Source organism: Saccoglossus kowalevskii, chromosome 9 (genome assembly GCF_978046115.1).
Source record: "Saccoglossus kowalevskii chromosome 9, keSacKowa6.1, whole genome shotgun sequence".
NCBI lineage: Eukaryota > Metazoa > Hemichordata > Enteropneusta > Harrimaniidae > Saccoglossus > Saccoglossus kowalevskii.
Window position 1 is genome coordinate 21,734,681 of NC_140649.1, and position 25,881 is coordinate 21,760,561.

The 25,881-nt window shown below is 35.2% G+C and overlaps 1 protein-coding gene across 1 annotated transcript; it reads right to left on the reverse strand.

The window, feature by feature from the left end:
• Nucleotides 1–271: 271 nt before the first annotated feature.
• Nucleotides 272–25,881, reverse strand: LOC100372650 (serine palmitoyltransferase 1-like). Its single transcript, XM_085503301.1, has 14 exons — nucleotides 25,808–25,881; nucleotides 19,214–19,321; nucleotides 16,470–16,570; nucleotides 15,172–15,265; nucleotides 14,129–14,201; nucleotides 11,152–11,284; nucleotides 10,559–10,688; nucleotides 9,138–9,227; nucleotides 8,275–8,382; nucleotides 7,683–7,778; nucleotides 5,181–5,332; nucleotides 4,124–4,238; nucleotides 3,142–3,212; nucleotides 272–2,924 (listed from the first exon to the last, which is right to left on the reverse strand). Exons 1-14 carry the CDS (start codon nucleotides 25,853–25,855, stop codon nucleotides 2,822–2,824), a joined length of 1,422 nt encoding a protein of 473 aa, XP_085359427.1. The 5' UTR covers nucleotides 25,856–25,881; the 3' UTR covers nucleotides 272–2,821.

Consider the following 25,881-nt stretch of genomic DNA (forward strand, 5'->3'; position numbering starts at 1 on the left):
TACTAGCAGAAGCCATACAGGACACACATCCTGGTACTAGCAGAAGACATACAGGTCACACATCCTGGTATGAGCAGAAGCCATACAGGTCACACATCCTGGTACTAGCAGAAGACATACAGGTCACACATCCTGGTACTAGCAGAAGACATACAGGTCACAAATCCTGGTACTAGCAGAAGACATACAGGTCACAAATCCTGGTGATAGCAAGAAATATTAAGCTAACACACACATGCACCTATGCTGAGTATTAAACAACCACAAGAAATTGTCTTTTTTCAAATAAATTGTTTAATATATCAAAGTACAAGCACACAATACAGATTGCAAGCACCACATCTTCAGTGCATTGTAAAGCACAAACCTTTCTAAACTCCCCCCCCCCATGTCCACAACCCATTGTAAAGCTAATCAACAAGGTATAAAAGTATATGATTAAAGTAAGATGAAATAAATCAATTTCAAATAATAGAATAATAAGCTCAGCTCCACAGTGAATAAATAACAAAGCAGTACAAACAGTGGGTGTAGTGGGTGATATACATATTGTCACTAACTCTTTACCAACGTCAAATGACACAAAGATTTGATTGCAATAAATGATGCAACTTTCGCAAGTATCAGGCAAAGCTAATTGCAAACATGATTTATTCATTTGAAAACATGTCATCAACCACATAAAACATAAAACTGCATATACATGTATCTTCTCCCTATTTGTGTGTGGATAAAATAAATAGCTCAGGAAAAATGTTCAACACCAGAACTAAAACCATGTTAGTGAAAGCCCATTAGAGGCATGATTTACCAATGACAGAAACAAAATAAGTCAACTGAAAAAGGATAAGTCACCATTACCTCAAAAACCTGTGCAATTATTGCCTTGTACAATCTGTCTAAAACAGTGAAGACAACATTACTTTCAAATTTATCATCAAATTGTCATTTTCATGGCACAGGTCATTTTTATTAGAGGTAGTACGGTAGAGTTGCTTTTTGAAGATTGTCGCAACTGCAAGCACTTGAATTTTGTACATTAAACATTTGCATACATACATGTGCAGTATATTAAAGTTGTTGAGTGGGACTCATCTTAAACCATGACAACCAGCGTCATCACTTAAAGCAATCGATTTTTATTGAGATACAAATATGATGAAAACGCACATGCTGCATCTAATCTCAATATTATGTTTGTAATCATGAAATGAACAAATATAGACAATGAAATGTGCAAGAACCTCTTTCAAACAAATAGTAAAAAAAGTGGAAAAAATATAACACCTATCAAAATATCATTTGCATATAAAGAAGATCAAGTTCATTCACTGGTTGTTGATGAAATACTTTAAAATTAAATCACGATGAAGATCAATGCTTCCACAGAGTATAGAGGGCACTATATTGTTGTGCCTCTCCCGCCCTCTAATTTTGTTGTTACAATGATAATTGCATAATTTTTATTTGCAAACCCCCTCAAAATAAAATTTACACAAGGACCCTCAAACTAAAAACTACACAGGTTATTATTATTGTTAAGAACATAATTTAAATATTAGAGCACTTTCACTTATGCAGATTATCATTTGATAACCCTACCGGTATATCTTATCTGGTATACTTTAGTAGTTTACTGATAGTTAGGGACTACAATTGTGGGACTATATGAAAGTTGCTATGTATTAATTATAACTTGCTCTTAATTTAAATCACAGTAATTCAACAATCTTTCATGAAATTTTATTTAAAAGATGGCCTTGCCGTGGATGTGCGAGATATGGGTCACTTAACCTTATGTGCAGATGAATGGAATGTGTACAAAGAAGACGCGTACGCTACCGACAACTGCAACAAACATCAAAGAGTATAGAATGAATTTCCATATAAAGACATCTCTTGGTGCATGTTTTATTACGTGAGTATCTATGTGTGCAATCAATAGCTCCATGGCAGCCCTATCAGATTTTTTTCAAGAGGTTTATGAAACCTAATTTTTAAAATACGCTGTATCGAATATATTTACAACAAACTACATGTAGTTTGTGTGCTGCTAATCATGTATTATGGCACAGACTAGTTTTTGGTAGAATAAATTTATTGTATTATCGTTTACTTGCATCGTATAGCAAAGTTAACATCAAACCATTTTTTTTTACCCCTTTTTCTAAAACACGGTATACAAATTTTTTAAATTCTCCTAGTTTATGTCATACTGTTTATAATGCGTGGGCATGTTTTTGTTCTGAATTTGCCATCGAAAAATATAATTTATATTTTCAAAGATTATATACCTGTGTGATGCAACTTGACAAGGATATATGAACGCAATCATGCACAGTGAAAATTCAAAATCTCATTTAAATCCCAGGAAACATTACATCAAAGAAAAGACCGCAGGTGCATATTCCTGTATTCTCTAGTGCTTCAAGAGATGTTTTGCATACATCAAAGAAGTCTAACGAGTCAAAATTTGTATTCAGTGCCCATTGCAACTGGATCAAATCAAGTATTGAGTGCTTGCCACTGGGAGTGTGCTATGAATTGTGGGAAATATCACTGTTCATCAACACATACTGTATCTCGCTCATGCACGGTACAATGACCACCGTCTTTTGTGCCTCAAGATGAATGAATACTTTCAGCATTTTCCTCGTGTCACATTATTCATTGTCACTTTTTGATGAAGCAGGGAAGCAGATTACCAGTGTTCTGCATTATATCAATTTAAAGTGAAATAAGGAAACAAATAAACAAAGAAAACATCAATAGTGTTGAAATCTGAGCTGAGAAATTGGAATAAAAGTTTGGTACAAAAGTATCATGACACCTCAGTGAGCACAGTGTTTGCAGCCTCCTTGATAACGTCAATTGCAACTTTGTAATCTTCATCACTAATTTCAGTGCTCACAGTGATACGAATACTGTCAAAACAAAAGGAGAAAAAAGAATGTTAAGGAAGAATTTAAATATTGTTAGGATGCAGAGAGTGACTGACATACCTGTGTCTAAAATGTGGAACGTCTGTCTAGAAGACGGGTGGCTGACTAAAAACCTGTCAACTGTAAATTTAGACCAAATACCGTAGCATAAAGAGAAAAGAAATGTTGCTTGTAGATTTTCACACCTGTATTTACTTACCTAGGTGGTGGGCAGAATTTCTCTTCAGGTAAATACCTAGCACACGTGATTGCAACATTCTTATCCAATGCCTGTAAAAGAAGATTAATATTATGAGGCTGTCACATGATTTCAGGTTAAGAGAGATATCCTTAGCTTTAGTTTGTATATACAGGCATCACATTATGAGTATCAACCGGCTTTATGTATAAGTGATATTAGGGGATAAGATTTTTATCACTTCACCATTTCAGAGTGAACTGAACTATGCTTACAAATCGTGTGCTAGATTTTGACGATTGTCCGTGACATCCAAATGCATTTGGCAGAAATCCTCGGTTGTCATTATTGTCAGTAATTGTTATTTATTGTCATATAAGTTTTCAAAAATAAAAAATATTAGGGCTTGAATTCCAGTGTTTAACAAACAGGGACACAATTTCAAGTCTGAAATTGTTAAAGGGCAGGGGTTGTCGCGCCACGGATGCGGGAGATATGGGACTCATACATGTATGAACAAAAAAGGAAACTTTGTACAAACTGAGAAGTCACTAAGCTTTAACTACCGGTATCTAATTTTTTTTGTAAGTGGTAGGTATCAATGAGGTCATGTTTATTATATCAACACAAATGTCGCACATGCGCGGTGCGCCGACCACTGCCCTTTAAATTATTTACGTGGAGCATCTTATTTCCGGCATGGCCTCCATGAATAATAAGCGTAAATATCTGGTGCATACAGAATTGCATATTGTGATGCGTACAAACACTATAATGTATACAAATTCCAAGACGCATACAAAAACCATGTTGTGTACAAATACTGAGATTCGTACAGTGAAGAGTACAAATCCCATAATGCATAGCGACAATTTGTTACATAACAAATGACCTGATGGTCAAAATAGCCCCCTCTGGAGTACCTACATACTAAGTATCAAAAGCAAATGAGCTGGTAGTTTTCAAGAAGAAGTCAGAAATAACATTTTTTACAATGACTTACCTGAGAGACTATTGACTCTAATGCTATCTGGTCTTCTTTTGTTGACATGGATTCAATCAATCGTATATGTTTGACTGGAGATTCAGGTACACCAACAACTTGAAGATGAGGAAGACTATGATGAAGATGAATTAACAAAAATAAGATAACATTCAACTATGCAGTGATTCAGATGCTCACCCAGACATTAGCAATTTGCTGTTATTTTTTCAAAATGTCCTACTGTAAAATCTGTATTAGAAGCCGCATCTCTAATATAATAAAATTCATCATTTCTCATATGTGTAGATGCTCTAATAGAAGCCGCATCCCCTTTGTAGCATTGTAGCATTTTAATAGAAGCCGCAGCTTCTAATACAGATTTTACAGAATATCGTTTTAGACAAAGGGCTAAGTATTTTCAGTTAAATTTACTATTTTACATCTAAAATATTGCAAATAATTAAAAATGTGTCATGAACACTAGTTGACACTTTGGACAGGAAATCCCGAGCTAATTTTAAGGCAACAGAATGCCTGCTATGATTAAAGCGCGGTGGTCGTCGCGCAGCGCGCGTTCGAATTTCATGTAAATAAACAATGTATTTTAACACGTGTTGTATACGTCGCTGTGAGTCCCATATCGAATAGGATGCGTCGCGACGACCACCGCAATTTACAATAAATACTTTTAGACCTAGCACACAAATATACAATTTTTGGTTTACGTTAAAATAATAATGTTTCTAGTCAGCATGTAAGTACTTCACTACTGCAGTGCCCTATCATCGAAAGCTGAAATGTTGAAACCTAAAAATTTATGCACTCTCAAATATTTTAGCAATCATTTTTGAAAAACAAACTGTTTGCGAGGCTGTACATTTTAATAATGGCTAATTTGCATATTATTACTACGCTATAGTATAAATAATCACATCAAAAACCTTCAGTCCAAGCATGAAACCTAGTAAGTAGAATTGTCGTACATAAAAAGCTTTGGGAGAGCAAAGAATATTAAGAAAATTAAAAATATATAACTTTTGAGTTCACCCTCAAAGACATATACGTGTGTACAAACCTTAATAACAAATCATGAACAATGTGACACTTTCTGATAAGTTCCGCAAACATTTCCGGGTTAGCTTCCATCAGATTGAGTGATTCAATGGCGGCCGAAGCCAGAAGTGGTGGCAGCGATGCGGAGAAACAATAACCAAGGCCAGCTAATCTCTGTACATGAATAACATGAGAAATATAGTAAATGGGGATAAATAGAACAAATATTAACTAAGGAGTCAGAACCTAAATATTTGACTTGTTTAGTTCAATGCTTCTGTCGCTCAGATCTGTCGAACATTTACTGAATCAATGCTATTTGATGTATAAATGAATACATGACATGACATGATTATTATTAAACAAAACTGCCATTTTTTTTTTATCAGAATTTAAAACAATATGCATGTTTAATGTATAATGCATTGTACATATATATGAAGATGTAAAGTTGAAATGTAAACTGGCAAGACATATAGATATAATGACTTGGTAGCAGCATTCATTTATACAAAATGTTCACCAGTTGCAAAATTGTATTTCATCTGAAAAACCAAATGGTGTGGCATCCCTCTATTTTTAGACATTTAACAAGTTGAGGGCATTCCTGGTTATTAGCCACAGGTATTTTTACCGGGCGTCGAAGATGGGGTAACATTTATTGAAATATATGTAAATTACTTGTTTTATTTCATAATAATCGTAAATGGTACTAACAGTAGTTCTCTTTTTAGATGAAGTGTGTGGTGGCACTGACAAGGGCTGTTTGGCTAAAGAGAAAACTCACAATGCAGCATGGTTTACACTCTTTCTCTTCTGTTAGTATTTGCCATAAACCAAAGGTTTCAATACTGAAGTAATCCATATCTTTTTGCAGTGGTAGCTTTCAAAATGCCAAAAAATGTGACATCAAATCATGAAACCTGGTCATTGGACATAGTTTTACTATTCCGAATAATCACAGTATCCTTTAAGACTATTGTGAATTGGTGTGAACGAGTGAACTATGCTTCAACATGACTTGTTGACTACGTAAACATTTTTAATCAACAGTTTTTAGAAGAAAAAAAAAAATCGCTGTTTTTTTTGTTAAAATCAGTGTTAACAGAACTTACAGATTCTGGAAAATTTCATCAGTACAACACAGTATTTTGATTGGTTAATGACAGAATTGAAATGTTAGGTCAGAGGACATTGTTTCAGGAGAATCATGCAGAAAAACATCATGCATCAAGAGTTTGCGTACGATCAAAGATTCCACAACTAAAATAATGATGAAGATGTTGCCTCAACTTTTCCCACCATAAACAGTATTGTAATAGAATGTGCATATTTTTTTCTTCATTGGTTAAGTTTTTGTGGAAATCAATGACAATGCAAATCATAATATTTTGTTTCTCTTTGTGTAATTAGGTATTCGTACGCAAGAGATTTTTCCACACCAGAACAACGCATTTGGCCAAATTTTGTTATCCCAATGGATTGTTTGGCTGTGAATGATTGGTATTTTTGTCCTGATTTATATGAATCTGAAAAACATGTTTCACAACTTGTCTCTTTATTTAATTTTATGCCACCTTCGAGATGGCGGCCCCCATATAGTAAATATTGTATTTATTTTATTATCACGCGTGCCCCAGCTGACTGTGTTCCCGACCACTGCATGGTGAACAAAAATGTAATTTGGATAAATTTTCGAGGATGGCAACATGGTTACAATGTTAAACCAAAAGAGATGTTTTCCTGATTCTATATGTTAAGGCCCCTAGATTTATGACTGGGGAAAATATGGTAAGTACTGAGTCTGAATGATATCTGTCTATACCGGTATATGATTGAGATGCAGGGACTGAATTGCAGAAATGCTTAATTTTGATGAATTTTAAACATTTAACTGGCTGCCATTTTGTCTTGTGTCATGGTCCCATAATGTCTAATTTATCTACTAGGTTTGAATGAAATCAGTTCCTACATTGCAGAGATTGGATCAGGAACAGAAATGCTTGATAGTGAGCTCTATTGGGCCACCTTGAATCGGATTGTGAAATAAATAGACATGTAAATATATTCAAAGATGCAGGATGTATATGTGAAGATAGAATATGATTGGTCCTGGCATGAATGCATGCAAATACGGACACACGCACAGCTGATAAACCCTAACAAAAATACTGGATCTGAGAGGAAGCCCACTTGTTAAGCAGTTTTCCACCACAAGTTACTTCTTTTCATCGCAAAATACTGGTAGTCCTGTTTATGGTCTGCACTTTCCTTCAAAGATTTGGACAAAAAAGCTAAACTTTGAGTAAAAATTGATTCAAATTTTGTCTGCTAAAAAATAGGGTTCATTTTCAGAAAGAAATATTGCAGAATATAAGAAATGAAAAATAATTTGGGCAAGAAATAAATACAGTAAATAGCTGTGCTAGATTTTATTTTATTTCATTTCTAGTTCACTTGTTTTACAAAACTGCAAATTATTTAATTAATATGCAGATATTTACACCATGCAGAAACTTGTTACCTGGTGATCAATGACAAACGTAGTACCACAACAAAATCCACCAATACTGGCCAAGGAATTCTCCATGGATGAAGATATCATATCAACCTCTTCAATCTAGAATGAAAATTGTATTGTATAAATTTCAAGTGACATAACTGAATATGTGTAGAGAGATCTGCTAAAAGTCAGTTGTGAGTTTACAGAGAGGCAAATAAATTCAAAGAATAATGTTTTTGCGACAATAAAGTACCGTTACTATAGTTACATGTACGTCAATGAGCAATGTTTTTGAACTGCAAACAGCATGTAATGTGCAGGAAGTACACAAGGACAAAATGGTGCAGAAGTACAATAACAGTTAAGCACTGCTACTTTAAAAATTAAGTCAAGCAGCTGAATAGAGGGAATTAAGGATAACGGTGATAAACAGGCGCCCTCAATAGATTTATTTGAGAATGATGATTACCAGCAGGCGATGAAAATATGATGAAAGTTTTTTTTTTTTTATTAGGTCGACAATTCTCCACTGGGTCAACACAGTGTGTACATTAATAGATTATATATATATATATATATATATATAGTAAAGATAATGCATTGATGTACTTACTGGGATATCAAAGTACTCTGTAATACCCTTACCATGTGCACCTAGCACACCAAAAGATATGGTCTCGTCTAAAAATATCCGCACCTTATATTTGTACTTCAATTCAATCTGAGAAATGAAAACAAAAATCACCTGTAGTTTTAATATTATTCATTCGACTACTGAATAAAACTTGATCATTGATCACGTGATGAAATAACAGAAATTTCTAGCAATAGGAAAGTTGATACACATAACTATAGAGGCTGAAATTTGATACACAAGCTTTTGTTTTTAGATGGGAGTGGACCTGATTTATGATTTAGTAGCAAATTTAGAACAAAATGCAAGCACATCTGGCGGGAAAACGATGATTACTTTGTGTTTGGACCACACCCTCTAATTGTGTATCTCTACTTTTTTATAATTATTTATGATGGAAATCCGTTGACTATTTCACAGAAATAACTGTGCTTCTCTTCAGAACAGTAGAGAGAAGCCAAGACAGATTCATAACCACTGGTAAGATTAACAGTGTGTGGAGACATTATACAAGACTAGTAATCCCATGATTCACTTTTACGGACTAACCCCAGAATTTCCACCATCTTATGTACCATCCCACATTTAGTTACAGTCACCTTTCACTGTCTTAATTTCCAGAAAAAGTTAAGCGCAGACTAAAATTTGGCAAAGTTCAAACAATATTCAGCAAATAGAGCTGATCTACCTCTACAATAATATAGTAAGGCTGACACTGTAATTGTACAGATAAAAAGAAATGCCATGCCCGGGCCATGTCACAAATAAACAACTGGTTGAAGTAAAAGATGTATAGGTTTTACAGCCTGTCAGCAATAAAGTTCACAGGTGGTCTGACTTACCATTTTTTTCAATGGAGCAATATCCCCATAGTTTATGTACAGTCCTTCAATTACCAGAAATCGTCTTGTTACTTTAGCTTTCTTGGGATTCTGAAATGAACATGATAATAAAATATGATATAAAAGAAGAGTGGAAATCACGTCATTACTGAAGTCAACATATCATGCAAGGACATATGATATAAAGCGTTAACAATTACAAAACGCAGAAAAACATAAAAACATTCGTGAGAAATGTGGCCAATAAATGCCAATATATTTGAAGATGAGAAGTGAGAATTTCTGAATCATACCTGTATATACACAGATTCAAACAAGTGTAGACAAAAGTCAAATAACTGGTTAGGGTTAGGGTTGGGGTTAGGGTTAGGGTTAGGGTTAGGGTTAGAGGTTCTGAATATGATCCTATATTTTTTATCTACAAAGGTCAGTATATAATAATGCTGATAATTATGTTTTTCTTTCTATTTAACTTTTCAAAAGTCAATGATTTAGTATTTATAATTGGCTAATCATATTTCAGGCCTGAATAAAAATTTCATTGACAAGCACAAGAGATCAATTGAATAATCACAACGTTGTCAAAATACTGATAAATGTATACTGTATAATAATATAATTTAAAATAAATATGGCACATACATTGCCAATTTAATAATTTATTACAGGACTTCAAGTCAAGAATCATTTTGAGAGCTATTTGTACGAGCACAACTATGTTCATATATTTGATTGTGTCTGAAATCAGTTCGGGTGTTGGGTGGCGGTGGGATGTTGGGTGGCGGTGGTGGAGTGTTGGGTGGTGGCTGTATGGTGGTGGTAGGGTGTTGGGTGGCAGTGGTGGTATGTTGGGTGGTGGTGGTGGGGTGTTGGGTGGCAGTGGTGGGGTGTTGGGTGGCAGTGGTGGGGTGTTGGGTGGCAGTGGTGGGGTGTTGGGTGGGGTGGTGGGGTGTCGGTAGTGGGATGGTATAAATAAGCAGGTAAATGAATTTTTCAAGAAAATTCAAAAAGAGAACATATCAGGATAAAATAAAATGATTTTGATGTCCACACACATACACATCAAGTCTTTATATCCCTTGGATGCTGTCAAGTGCTCTAATCATTAAATTGATAAAGCAACGAGTCAGAAGAATCATCTGTAAAGCGACACAACAGGCATCCATCTTTGTGTGTGCGTTTACCAAGAGCTTACCATGCATAACAAAATGTCTGAACTATATTCCAACTAAACCAAAGTCTTCAACAATATATCAGTGACAACTTTCCAACAATTTTACAATGGTGGCCCGACTGATAAACACATTGTGAAAAAGAGTTTCTTTGACCAAGCATGCATTTCCAGGGTTCATAGAGTTCACTAGTTTCAATTCTCTACCACAAATTAATGTTCTAGAAAATAATCTTCAAAATAGACAAACCCTTTTATCTTCCTCTGCTTGTTCCATCAGTAATCTTTCCAAATCTTCCATGTCATTATGTTTGAAGAATTTCACATTGCTCCTGGATGCCAACACACCCATCTGAATGGAAAAACAAACACCAGCATCGCTGTAATTCAAAGACAGAAACCAGTATATTAATATAAACAGATGATTGTACAGTCTAACACAATGTAAATGTTCACGTTCTAGCTGTTCTAAGATAACACCTTTATTACATTTTATAAACCAAAATAGATATGTAATTCATTCTATAAGGTTGTAATAAAGAATTATCTTATCTTATCTTATAGTTCACATATTTTCAATAGCCCTTTTAGAGAATTCAGGCAAACTTATCAGAATTACAGGTATTTTTTGGGGCAAAATTCAACTTTTTTGTTATTGCTTATGGTGACTTTGCCCCAAAAGTACTCATAATTTTTATGATAAAACAATTTGGGCTGAATTCAATACATATCATGATATACTGCTGCATCCTTATAATTGATGCATCCGAGAAGTGGTTATAGCCAGTACTGTACCTCCAATATAAGTAGCATGCAATTATATGAACTACGGTACATACATACCAAAATATGACATCACCACGTTTAGAGTATGCAGGTATAGCACTAGCTATGGTGGAAAATCCATAAGCATATAAAATAGCTTCCTCAGTCTTCATATACTTGGCTAGTCTGTCTTCTAACTCTAGATGTATATCTACATTCGTGATAAGAAAGTTATGTTTATTCTGGAGGAGAGGTGAATTTTTAAAGAGATTCTGGAAGGGAAGATACACATAAGAAAACAAGCTTGTGGACATCTGAGAATAGGTAACGAGAAGCACTATTCAGGGTTCTCCCCAGAAAACATGCATAGCGCCGGGGCTAATTTGCATATAATTTGCATATCATTTACATATCTTTCCTTCATTGATTAACAGAACTTATTTACAATTATGAATATTAGTGAGCTCAGTCACAGGGCAAATATTTTTTTTAATGGAATCAACACATTATGTTTCACAATTTAGAAGAGTTTGAAACATTCTCGAAATACAAATGCTGCAGACTAAAAACAAACACAAATAAATTATTGTTGCAATTTAATTGTTTTGTAAAACGTTGAAGGAAACGCATTCAAAACGTTAAGCCAGATTTATGTTCACGAATCTCATAATTTTATTCACTCCAAAAACATTCTCCTTCAAAAAATCGATCACGTAATTAATTGACGTATTGTTGTAATTTATTATTCGTACCATCAACTTCTAAAACGTTTACAATTACAGTAATGAGCGAACAAATAAAGCTTCAAAACGATCATCAAAGTTACGACGTGACATAACTTACTTGGCCATGTTATACACCAGTTATAGCAACAATTCCTCAACAAATTTAACTTTTTTTTTTTTGATATGAAATGTAAGTAAAATCCAACTTATTTTTATCGGGAGCGATTATTTTTGATCACTTGATCGCTTCGGTAAAAAAACCCAGACCCGCCATGATGTTTGTAAAACATTAGCATGTGTCCTTTGACCCGATGGGTCAAGAATACCATTAACCAATCAAAATGCCGCATGGTAATGCCGGTAGAACCCGAAGTTTTCCGAATGGTAGTGATCATAAAGATTACATTGCGGAAGTAAAGCGATGTCGTAGCACAATGTGTTGGCATCGATTTCAATTGACAACTGCATGATAGCTTTCGAAATAGGTGATTTGCAATTTTTAAAAGGTAAATTAGGTCTTGAAAGAAGAGTTTTTACATGATTCGCAATGATAACAGTTCAAATGTATTTTACCAAATAACGCAATAAACACGTTGTTTTTTTCTTGAGTAGCGTGAACTGATCGTGAACTCCGATTTGACCATGTTATATCGAGGTGGAATTGATTTTGAAATAATTTTAGCTTTCAATCTAAAGACTGTGTCTATCGCAGAAAGTATTTACTTACAAACAAAGAGGTGCTAATTCCACAAATTTGACTAGCCGCTACGTATCGTGCGACTAGGTCTAGTGTTTATAAATTATAATCCACGACTGACAGGATGCGTGTCGGTCGGTACGTAATTATACTAACAATCAGACAATAGTCCTCGCATTTCCGTGGTGGTCACTAATTTTGAGTGACGGTCGGGGCCGACCGACGTGGCGAACAAAGATTTTTCACATCTGATATTGGCATGTCAAATATGAAATCAAGCGCCGAGGTGGGAACACATAGCGCCGAGGTCCCAAGTGAAGCGCCGAGATTCACAGGTATAGCGCCGCGGACCTCGGCGCTAAAAAGCCCTGGGGAGAACCCTGCTATTGACTATTGACTACATTTTGTTTGCCAGCAAGAATCATGCAGAACAGCTGGTGATCTATGATAGCCAATCACTGGACTGGGCAGGGAATGCCCCTAGATAAATTGGTTACTTTACTCACTGTCCCTCAACATGAGGGACGGTGCTTTACTGAGCTTGTCATGACAGATTATCTTCAATTAAAAGAAATTGTGTCTAAAATTTCAATTGACAACTTGTATATATGTACATGTAAATGTTAACACATAGCCAGTTGAATTGGAAAAATCCACCCATAGTGGACTAGGAACTAGATCTGATGAGACTGAAAGAACACTGTCATCAGATGTGCACATGTGCATATTGTTTTCACTGACCATTTTCTAGCGATTAGTTTATTCAAACCTATTCAAGCAGCAGGTGATGAACATAGCTGGAGGCCATACATTTTAACCACAACAAGCCAAATTTGGTTTGGTTAAAATGATTGTATTTACTAACTTTAATATTTGTAAATGCACACTATTACTGAAACACCATTTTTAAACACTGGTTGCCAAAACAATCATATCTTCGTAGCAGTGCAAAATTAGGATAGTAGTATCACCTTAAGAATCATAATAATCTCTCAGTAATGAAAGACTTTCTACAAAACACCCATTTTATACATGTATACATGTACCATATATATTTATATATGGACCATACTATAAATTGCTTAATTTTTCCTCCTGGATATTTTCATAACATTATTTGATGGCATTTAATATGTCAAAATTTCACAAAAGTGCCAACCATCCGCAAAATTTCACGATCTACACTGACCTGCAAAAAAATTTTGTAAGCATTTTAACAGTATTTGCTTTATTAGTAGCATATGCACTAAGAAAATGATAACAGCGTCATCGACCGAAAAAAGTAATTTAATGATGCAGCAAACATGGATCTTTGGTTGGCTATGAAGCATGTCAGTTGGTATGTACCGTAAAATCTGTATTAGAAGCCGCATCCCTAATAGAAGTCGCACCCATTCTTTTTGAACAATTGAGAACCAAAAATTCATCATTTCTCATATGTGTATCGCATCCCCTCTGTTGCATTGTAGCATTTTAATAGAAGCCGCAGCTTTTAATACAGATTTTGCAGTAATTATAATAACAACACCCATCTGTAATTTATGTTATCTCATGAGCTACTAATGAAGCGAATACATCGCATGCTTAAAAGCTGTATTGTTTTTTTCAGAAAGTATATGCAACTGACACCTACCCACTGTTCCGTAAAAACCTCTCGGTCCACAAGAACCAACACCATACTTCTTTATTGCTTTGACAGCAGCATCCTTGGGAGGTAACACACATAAGAATAAATTGTAGAATTTCAATTTAAACTACATTATGTCCACTCAAATAAAACATCATTAATTATGGGTAATATTTTGATTTCCTTACTATCATTATGGTTGGAAATCCTGAAAATAAAGATTTTCTCGTTGGAGGGCATTTTTGGAGCTTCATTTTTGTATTCGAAATAAAACTTCAGGTGTCACTAATAAGATGAGTAAATTAACCTTTTTCACCACCAGGGACTATTTTGTGAATTTGTAATGAAAAGAGGGAACTGGTGGTGAAAAGTATAATTCTAATAATCCGTTGGCTCCAAAATTAGGGTTCATTTCCAGAAATATTGAAAAATATATGAAAATAATTGCAGAAAAGTTTGAGCGGAAAAATCTGGTAGTGAAAAGGTTAAAGCAAAGAGCCTTAGAGCTGATTGCAATATTAACCCAACAAACTTTTTTTCCAGCTTTCAATAAATAAATTCCACACAGTTTTATTATTGAAAAAACTTAAGACAAACTTACAAACTCAAGACAAACTTACAAACTCAAGACAAACTTACAAACTCAAGACAAACTTACAAACTCAAGACAAACTTACAAACTCAAGACAAACTTACAAACTCAAGACAAACTTGGTCGAGACCCCACACTGGTGAATATAATATCCAGGTTTGAAAGAAATTGTTGTAGTGACCGCAGTAACAGTGAAAACAGACATTTTACCCTCATTCGATAATACAGACAAAAAATTTTGCTTATTTGGTCCAAAATTATTAATTATTTGAAAATACATAACAATAAGAGAAATTTTACAAAAACAGTTTGACGAAAAATTAAGGTGCCCAAACTAGGTATTTTAAATTTTCAAAAATTTTACAATTCATTTTTTTGGGGGTCAAATTAACAATTGACATTTTTTGGCGAAAGTTTAATAATTCACAGTATCAGGGGTCATTTGCATGATGCTTACCTCTATTGTTTTCTTTCCCAACATTCCCAGGAAGTTCATAGAAGCCAAATTTAAACATGTTTTACCATCCACTGTGACCTTAGGACCACCTTGTCTGGAAAGAAATATGCGATATTGTCAGGTGGCACTGATGTAAGAATAGTATTCTTAGACCAATATATAAAATGCAGAAAAACATATATTTGTCTCCTGAAAACATATATGAATGACATTGAGGCAGCAAAGTAATGCAAAAAATGGATGTATGTACATGTAATGTATGTTGTAATGCCAATTAAGTAGCATATCAAGTAACATAAACAAACTAATAAATTTCTAGTTTTAACGAGAGACACTCAATAGCAAACAGCTACATTGTATTCATTTTGTTTTGAAACATAGAAGCAGATTATAAAATTTGATGAACCTATGAAGTCACGTTGAAGTGGTGACCTTTGGTGGCAATATGACGAAATATAGCGCATGATACACAAGGAAGTAAATTTGTAAATATGGGTTGCAAATATGCAATTCAAGCAAGATGGTAAATCATTAAATGCATGACCAGAATGCAATCCAAAGGCAAAAATTACAAACAGGCTGCACAACAGTGTGCTCTCTAAGAAAACTGATTTTGCAGAAATCGAAATGGAACCCCCCCCCCCCCCCAAGTTGTTTCAGCTTGTAGGCTGCTGGAGAGGTGGTTTTCAAGACAAAAATAAAATTGTATGTGACTGTATATTTGACTTGAGGCGCAAGCAACAATAGTTAATCACAGAAAATCTTGGTGCATCACAGAATATCTCGGTGCATCACAGACAATCTTGGTGCACCACAGAAAATCTTGGTGAATCACAGAAAATCTTGGTGAATCACAGAAAATCTTGCAGAATTACAGAAAATCTTGGTGCACCACAGAAAATCTTGGTGAATCACAGAAAATCTTGGTGCATCACAGAAAATCTTGGTGAATCACAGAAAATCTTGGTGCACCACAGAAAATCTTGGTGCATCACAGAAAATCTTGGTGCATCACAGAATATCTTGGTGCATCACAGAAAATCTCGGTGCATCACAGAAAATCTTGGTGCATCACAGAAAATCTTGGTGCATCACAGAATATCTTGGTGCATCACAGAAAATCTTGGTGCACCACAGAAAATCTTGGTGCATCACAGAAAATCTTGGTGCATCACAGAAAATCTTGGTGCATCACAGAAAAATCTTGGTGCATCAGTGGCACTTCATATTGGCTTAGATTAGAAGGCACACTGTTTCACTAAAGCCATACTGTACAGGTAACCAAGGTGCATACTTACTGTGACACTACTTTATATTTGACAATAGTTGAATTGTGCGTCTCTTCTAAAGTGGGAACTAACGGTTCAGGCTGCCATTCATCTATCAAGTGTTGCTTTTCCTGAAATATGGAGCGTGTCAGTGTTATAAATACTGGTATGTGTTGCAATCAAAGCAGATGAGGGATTCGACACAATAACTATAACTGCACCATTATATGAAAACAACAGTCTAGATAAATGCTGTGTTAAACATACAGTACCCCGGTATTCAAATTTGAGTGAGACAGAACACAGATTAAATGCATACATCTATGCATATACCCAGGCATTCATTGAAGGAAGATTTCTGACTGACATTGAGCATCTTGAAGTCTAAAATTCAATTTTAGGTGTCATTGACTTGATACATTCTGTGTTCCCCCCCAGAGAATAACAGAATTACCCACAATGCTCCATAATTTGATCCTTTAATCGACTACTTCCCAAGAACGGTTGGACAAAATGAGCTCCCAAATGCCCTCCAATGAGTTTTGCGGTAGCATAGTACATAACACTGTGCCACTAGTTTCAGGTCCTCAGGTAGTTTGAACCAAAACTATACAAAATTTCAAAACAAGATGGCTGCCAAGCCATGTGACCAATTGTCACATTTCCACCAATTCCCATTGGTCCACATCAGCATACAAAGTTTCAGGTTTCTAGCTTCAGCCATTTTCTCAATCAAGTTGAAGAAAAACAAGATACAGAAGAGAGAAGAAGAAATCAAAGAAAGCTTAGAAAGAACTTCCGTGTGCTGAGAGTATTGAAGACACATTAAAAATTAATTCAAAATTACTTGTACTTGAGATATTGATGGAATAGCTGAAAACTAATTATGTAAATCAGGTAACTGATATGAACATATTTGAGTGTAAAACTAATAAGGCCTGCATAATGTAATATCTATGCACCAAGTTTCATTGAAATGTGATTAGAACAAAAAAACTATGAATTATTATTAGAGAATTAATATGAACAAATTTCAACCGAATATTAATCAGGCCTGTCTATTGTTCTAGAGCATTTATGTACCAAATTTTATTCAAATGTGATGATCAGTACTTGAGATATCAGTGTTAATTAATTATTTTAATTAGGTGATTAATAAGCATAAATATTTACCAAAAACTGATTGGGTCTCTGCATAGTCCTAGGTTCATTGAAATGTGATGATGAATACTCTATAAAAGTTTCAATAAAATCCAATTCTTTATATATCAGTGGAACATTCATGGAAAAAATTAACTAATTATGCGAATTAGGTAATTAATATCCACAATTATTTACCCTAAAACTAATCAGGTCTCTGCATAGTCCTAGAGGATCTATGTAGCAAGTCTCATTGAAATATGATGATCAGTACTTGAGTTATCAGGCGAAAAGCTGAAAATTAACTAATTATGCTAATAAGGTAATTAATATGCACAAATATTTACCCCAAAACTAATCAGGTCTCTGCACAGTCTTTAAGTAACTATGAACCAAGTTTCATTGAAATGTGATGATTACTACTTGAAATATCAAAAGCTGAAAAATAATTAATTATGCAAATTAGGTAATTAATATGTACTGATATTACCCTAAAACTATCAGGTCTGTGCAGTGTCCTATGACATCTATGTACCAAGTTTTATTGAAATGTGTTGATTACTACTTAAAATATCAAAAGCTGAAAATTAATTAATTATGCAAATTAGGTAATTAATATGTACTGATATTACCCTAAAAACTATCAGGTTTGTGCAGTGTCCTATGATATCTATGTACCAAGTTTTATTGAAATGTGATGATTAGTACTTGAGATATCAGTGGAAAAGCCAAAAATTGATTAATCATTATGCAAATTAGGTAATTAATATTGCACAGATTTTTACCCAAAACTAATCAAATCTGCGCATTAGTCCAGAGCATATATGTGCCAAGTTTAATCAAAATCCAATGAGTGGTTCTTTAGATATCAGTGGAACAATCATGGAACAGCTAAAAATCAGCTAATTATCATGCAAATTAGGTAATTAATATGCATGGATTTTTACCAAAACCTAATCAAATCTGCGCATTGGCCCAGATCATCTATGCACTAAGTTTCATCAAAAATCAATGTATGGTTCTTGAGATATCAGTGGAACAGACACACACACAGACACACACACACACAGACAGACACACTAACTGCAAAGACTCCCTTTTTGTGCTTCGCACACGGGAGTCAAAAACTTGTTGACTTGTGCCCCTAATAATTAAAGCAGGGGAGACGTCACCTGCACATGCGTCAGATGGCCATAGCGTGTCATTGTTTACAAACCATGAGCCTTTGCGTTTTTAGCATGTGTTGTTATCGTCGCTTGTGACTCAATTGCCGTGCGTGCGCAGGTGACGACCCTCCCGCTTTAATATTAACAATGTCATGTTAATTAACTGCAATGTTAGTCGCATGTTCAGTCAATATTTTTTATGAATAATTTATTTATTCTGAATATCAGCACAGCCACTAAAGTCTTTGCATGTGACATGATTAGTGGTTAACAAATTGATGATCTAAGTGGTAGAGCTGTAAGTTTAGCAAAGTGTTGAAAAGCACCAGTCTACACAGCATTCAAAACACATGAAAAGGATGTATAATATAATAGTTTACAGAATGCTACCCGTATATATCAAAGTAAGTTAAACTTAACTTAAAATCATTATAATTCTAAACAAATATCATTACGACAGTCACTTACTGCTTCTGTGAGGTGGTCATTTCTGTCAGGTTTGTAACTCCTCTTGAATATCAGATAAAAAATCCATATTATGAGTAACCCTTCAAATACCAAGTGATATAGAGGTGCCTACAGCATAAATATGTGTACAATGTATTGCTTAAAATATCAAAACTTACATTGTATAGTAAACAATATAACTTTCGCTAGCAATTTATACAATATGATGTTAATGGCATTTATACACGGTAGTTTAATATCAACGTCTTAATTAAAAGTTCCAATGAAATTTTAACAGATTCTTATGTTTCGCTGACTCACAAAATTTGTTACTCATGAAAATAATTTTAAAAGCAATTTACATTATTTCTTTTTTAACTACTTTTAAATGACAAACAGTCCTGATGTGAATGTGATGTAAATGAAAAAATAGACAAGCCACACATCATGTGTGTGCTTTATGGAACGGAGAATGGTAAAGTCAAATTTCAGTAACGTTTAAGGTAGCGAGAAGGTTTTGTGACGTTTTTAAATAAAACATTCTCTGTCTGTTGTCTCGTTCAGAACAGTAATTTAGGTTATATATATCAAAAGACTAAGTATAGAGGTGCAAGTTCGCACAAACTGGACAGACATTGTTTACATAATTATCACGTGACATCAAAAATGGCGAACCTTGTAAAAATGACTAAGTACGCGATTGCGAGAGCACACTGCGGAATTTCCGGGTGAAATTTAAGTTATGCATTGTCCGTAATCAAGTCCATTGAAATGCGTCTCCGATAATCAAAAGACCTATTATTCCGATTTCTATGCAGGTTTGTTTTTTTGTCCCCAAATTATTTCATACTTGGCACCTTTAACAGACTATTATTCTGTGACAAAGCATTTTCTTTAAAAACCCAGACATATTTCGCACCATCATTATCTTTTGAACGATAACTGCGAGTTTGAATGTCCTAGTCCGAACGCACTTGATTTGGCGGCGGTCCCAATGAGTCGTACTCGATCAAAACTTCAACTCGAGAAAAACGCGAAAAACAGTTTTGGTTAATAAAACACTGTAGATTTGCTGCATTATTATAAATATACACTAAAAATGGCCAAACATATTAACCACTGATATCATAGAACTCATAAAGAGTGTCAGATAATGAATAATTTCAAGCTCGAGCGTGAAAAATGAAGAAAACTGCTGGCATTTGAGTCCGTACTCCAGGAACGTTCGGGTTTTCCATTGTTATGCAAACGAACAACGAGGGATAATCCTCTGACAAACATTACTGTCCCACTGTACACGCTGACAGTTTACAAACAAGCTAATCCTTCAAGTGTCTCAGATAAGACATCTAATAAAACGGTTTTCATGGTGAAACAAAATGGCCGATGTTTGAAAAAAAATTGCTGTGTCAGAGTGCGACACTGAGTGGCAGATTTTTCTTTGCCTCGTCTGTCAACGCTTTCTTTCTTTTCTTCGCCATTGCGTTAGAAAAAAAATGTATTAGTAAAATAGAATATTGACTTGGAAAATAAAACGATTTAAAAGAAAGTTGTGCAAAGTTACAGTACTCCTTTCGCACAACCTCCCGCCCGCTTCCGCTTTCCAATCACCTTTTTCTCTCGCTTTTGCGACCGCTTGTTGAATTCAACCGGACAATTTCCGCTTTTTTTTCGACCGCGCAAACCCCGAAATATCACCGCCCACCTACTCGCTCGCGCACATTTAAAATTCGGACTAACAGAATAATTTCCGAGGTTCACATTGTCTTATAATTGTCTTTTTGTTTTTTATAGATGTTGAACAGCTGACAAAAGTTCAAATACTTTTTGTTTTAATTATATATAATTATATGCACGCAACCTGACCCTTTGACCTCGATTTGGCTTGGACTGAATATTTTATTTTAAACAATATTCTGACGTGAAATACAAAATGTATTTCAACACAAGTACGACATGGTTGTCTGGGGTTTCTTTCCTGATTGTTGAGTCTTCGCAATGTGTTTTGTATAATTATTGTTGTTTTCCCCCGATGCTGAAGGACCGTAAAGCTAAATGGCAGTTACATGCATGGGCTGAGTGAAAGAAAATATTTCTAAGCCTAAAATAAAACCTAATATTACACCTCTTTGTGTATTTGTTAATTTTACATATGTTTGTCATGACAGTATGTTTGTAAATATCTAGAAAAATCTCGTCTTTCGTTGATAATTTCGATTGTTTGTTTGGAATGTCGATCCCCATTGGTTTCTCCATACTGAGTTTAGGAAGGGCATCGATCAACACCGTGACAATCAGCCGAGAGAAGACAAACATTGATCGTAATTCATGGAGATCATGTCCGTAATTTGTGGGCTGAAACCCCAAATTAATTAATCAAGTATTATTATTTTAATATATATTTTATTTTACATCGCAAAACTAAACCATGCCCAAAACAGAGCTAGAGTTGTTCGCGGTGAAACAACCGCATTGAAGACGATGCAACTTAACTAGCCATTTCTTACCTTGAAATAAAAAAAAAAAAAAATTCGAAGAGCATCGGGGAAAATATTAATAATCATCCTTATCAATCGCTTGCTTTATTTTATTCGAATCCATGAAATTCACGATTTTTTTTACATTTGTTGGCAACTTCCGCGCTAAAAAAGATTGAAAATGTGGGTGTGGTTATTTTGCAAAGTCCTGTTGATAATGCGGACAAATATGGTTCTGTGACCCAGTTCGTGCTCCGATCAGGTGACTCTCAGCCAATCAATGATGTTGTAACAAAGCATATTTGACGCTAATTGAAGGGTCGTCGTACAATCCAATCACCGGCGTCGATTCACATAGTTGTTTGTGCTGTGACAGGCTTCAAAATTATTCGCTGAAAAACATATATTTTGACAAACTGATGGAATTTGACCTTAGTTCAAAAAGAAAATACTAGGCTAAGATACATTAGAGCTCACGCGAATCAGTTTTCTCTGCAAGTTGTGAAATAAAGTAAACCAGAGTAGCGTCGATGATTTTCAGCCTTGAAGGACTTTGAATTGTTCATCGACTGGCCACCAAATAGTTATGGCTATAACTAAATTTGACACGTTTTTCTTTTAAGCCCAATAAATTATTCATACATGTCAAGCTCTGTTCGATTTTTTCAGGGCATGTGGCCGTTTTTAGTCGAAAATATTTTTTGTGGGAACACTTTTGCGGTACGTATACGGTATAGACCGAGCTCATTCAATGATCGTGACTTAATTTTAAAAATTGAATGTCAAATTTTACCAGACGTGGACCGATGTGGATTCGATATCGTTATTTTTGGAATTAATCACTAACATTTCCTCGTTTCTCTGCTCTGTCAAAAGGAGTTACCTAGGCTTTTTTCACGTAACTGTCTCATTAAAATAAAAATAAAAATATTACATCTAGAACAAGCACCCAAAACACGTAACAAGAGGTCCCAGTTCAGTTGCTTTCACGATACAAGTGTAATACAGCTATTAGATTTGAGGTGTCGTTCAGAATGTAATAATAGTTAATACTAGTTAATACTAGTTGTATGTTCACACTCAGTCACTATCAAAACCACTATTTCGACCACTCATGTTCCAGTGATCAGTGTTTGGGCGAGCGGTCAATGTTTTCAATGAGCGAGCGAGCGAAAAAAAAAACGCAATTAAAATGCGGTCGGTTTCCGGTCGGACAAGACCGCGTGGTCGGAAATTAAGCGATAAGCGGTCGATGTAAAAGCGGAAGGTTGGGCGAAATGAGTACTGTATGACCATGTTTCTCCGACCATGGAACTATAAACCCCAGGAAGAACAACCACTTCGTTTCCTTTGAACTATGATAGTTGCCGCGATGACGAATGTTTATTTTGACTGTTTAGTTCCATGCTCCGACAAAGTCTCGACTGACAATAATGCTGACAATGGACGTTAGATAAACACGCATTGTTTGCAACTGGAAGCTTATCACCCGTTATATCAGAATCGTCAACAACAGAGTATACAGATAAGATTTTATCATTTAATTCCTTCCAAAGATAAACACTATGCAAATATCCACGAAACGGCAGTTGTAGTCTTTTCTGCTAGTGTTTTAAAACACTAATTTGAGCAACGTTATTTCGCAATTTCGATCTTTTGTAAACCTGGGGTGATGTATCAAGGTCTAAAGTAACCGTTTTATCAATTTTTGAAAAATCAAGAAAAAAGTGAAAATTTCCCTTCTCGCTACCTTAAAACAGAAATAGGGTAAAGGTATATGCAGGTACAACTATTATTCTGTCTTAATATTTTTTTTTAATTATTCAAGATCATTCTGCGTGTGTTCTTTCATACAGTATTATTATTATTTTTTTTGGAATGTAATTATCACAATAGACAATAGTCAGTGTAGGAAATTCCTGCCCGTCCGCATGCCCGAGACGGGTAACTTTCGTATCGGACTGGTTGAATTTCAAACTTTCCTGTCCGGTGGTCGGGTAACATTTGACCACATTCTTCTGCCGAAATTAAAATAAAAACAAGCTACCATTCTTTATATGTGCTCTAAACACATTAAACAGAAACGTGATCAGCCAAAACAATGACAATATTGCATTGCCGTTGCACATCGCGACTGGCTGACACGCATTCTCAACCCACAAGACGGAATCCATTGACTTATTAACTTATTAATAGGTACATGACCTCGGGTTAGGTCCTATCTCCCATGGTGCAGTGAGACTTCCGGTGACCCCTGACCAGTTATATACCAGTTGCGTAGTTTGTTACAAAGTTCTCGTTTTGTGTACAACATGTATCGTTTTTTGGAGATAGACCCTTCAACAAAGAAACAGAAGTCAAGCATCTATCGAATTGCTGCAAATAAGGAGTATGACCATTCAAAATGTACACATAAAATTGTTCCAAGCTGGAAGACAGAGTTCAAGGAATGGCTGGTCACCGATGATGACACCAGCAATCATACAGTATATTGCCATATCAGCCGGGCTATTTACGGGCCATTATGAAACCGCAAAATACCAGACAAACTCAGTATGTACGGAAAGGGATCATCTGTAACCGGATGTACCAACTTAAGACACCATGTTCTGAATATGCATGTTCTCTACAGCTACTTTGTAAAATAAACTGTGCATAGTATATTGTATACAACTTGTGTTTATTTGTGTGTGTGTGTGAAAATAATTGTAAAAATGTGCGGGACTGGTAACATTTTAGCAAGGCTTGTAACTTTTGAAAGTTACCAGCCCTGATGTCTGGTATGTAATCTGGACAAATTTCATACACTGCAATAATGTACAAGGACGAACTATCAATTTCATTTGAAGAGATTGGAAAGCATGCAGCTAGAAACAGGAAGTTAGTACCTTCTTGAGTGGTCATTTTCCAGTTTTCCCCAAAAGGTGCTGGGTTAGCATGCAAAATCAGGGTAAGTTCAAGTTATGGAAACATGCTATGTTTTTATTTGGCTCAAATGGCTTCGCCAATCCAATTTCTGAGAGAGGATCCTAAAGTTGGCCCTTAGTTGAAAATAAATTACCCATGATTCTGAGAAAAAAACATTTTGCTTTCCTTTTTGGCAAGAAGTTATTTAAAAAAAAAAAATACTAAAAAAAACCATGGCAAAAAGTTTTTAAAAAAAATACAAAAAAAAAACCATGTTATGTGGGTGTACCGGTACTGTCATTTAATTAAATCAGAAAATTAATCAAAGCCAAGGCAACTTCATCATTGTTTCTCAAAGTAAATTTGAATGTAACTCAACAAGTGACTGGTGAAGGGTTACCGGAAACACGCATGTGTGTGATTTATTTTTTTCTTTTGAAAATCAAAATTTTCCATATCACTAACAAATACCAAACTGTTTATTTAGCTCAATCACAAAGCCAGTGCAGTGCGTTTTTAATAAGTACAGTCTAGTAGTAAGTGCCTTGCTAGATTTGTTCGCCAGTATAGGATAACTAGTTTAAAATATGATGTATTTATCTGAAGAAAAGCAAAATAAAAATTGTGTTTGATATTAATGCTAACAATGTTTCCAATACAGTGAGTTGATATCCCATCACTGATATCTAGTCAATGTTTTCCCGTTCGGCCCTATTATAGACAGTATTAACACTGTCAAACTTAGCTGCAGTTCTGTAGCTCTGGATTTCGCTGGTGTCTGTTTTTGGCGTTTTCTGTTGCATCGGTAGTCTGATTCGTTCGTCTATTAGTAATTGCAAAACCCTAGGGTTTCGACACCAGCGAAATCCAGAGCTACAGAACTGCAGCTATGTCAAACCACGCCCTGTAGAGGCATTTCAGTCCCCGGCTTGAACATCTCGACATTTCTAGACACTACATAGATATATAATTAATGGCACACACTAGCAGGACAAGAAGAAAGGCTGTGACACAATGGACGTATCAGGTGATCGTGACAATGGAGACGATGAATCATAAGTCCGCGTATGGCCGGTTAAATCGACCCACAACTAAATCGTCAAAGGTTTGAAGACACGAGGACAACCCGGCCAGTCGCTGCGATATTGCAGAATTTCTTACAGTGACATACTGCGCACTGGACCGCCATAACTGTCGTGAACAAAATAACAATTCAAAGAGCAATGTTTACCTGTCGAAATGCCACAATCAGCTCGTCAAACGTCCATGTTTCCACCATTTTGGATCCCGAGTCTTTGAGGTCAG

What these genes read in the sequence shown, in the direction of transcription:
- LOC100372650 (XM_085503301.1), bottom strand. Translation starts at nt 25,855, where the DNA reads ATGGTGGAAACATGGACGTTTGACGAGCTGATTGTGGCATTTCGACAG. An exon ending in AGGTTTTTACGGAACAGTGG is followed by an intron (nt 11,285 to 14,128) that starts GTAGGTGTCAGT and finishes TCACGAATGTAG; the next exon opens with ATATACATCTAGAGTTAGAA. An exon ending in GTTCATGATTTGTTATTAAG is followed by an intron (nt 4,239 to 5,180) that starts GTTTGTACACAC and finishes TCTTCATCATAG; the next exon opens with TCTTCCTCATCTTCAAGTTG.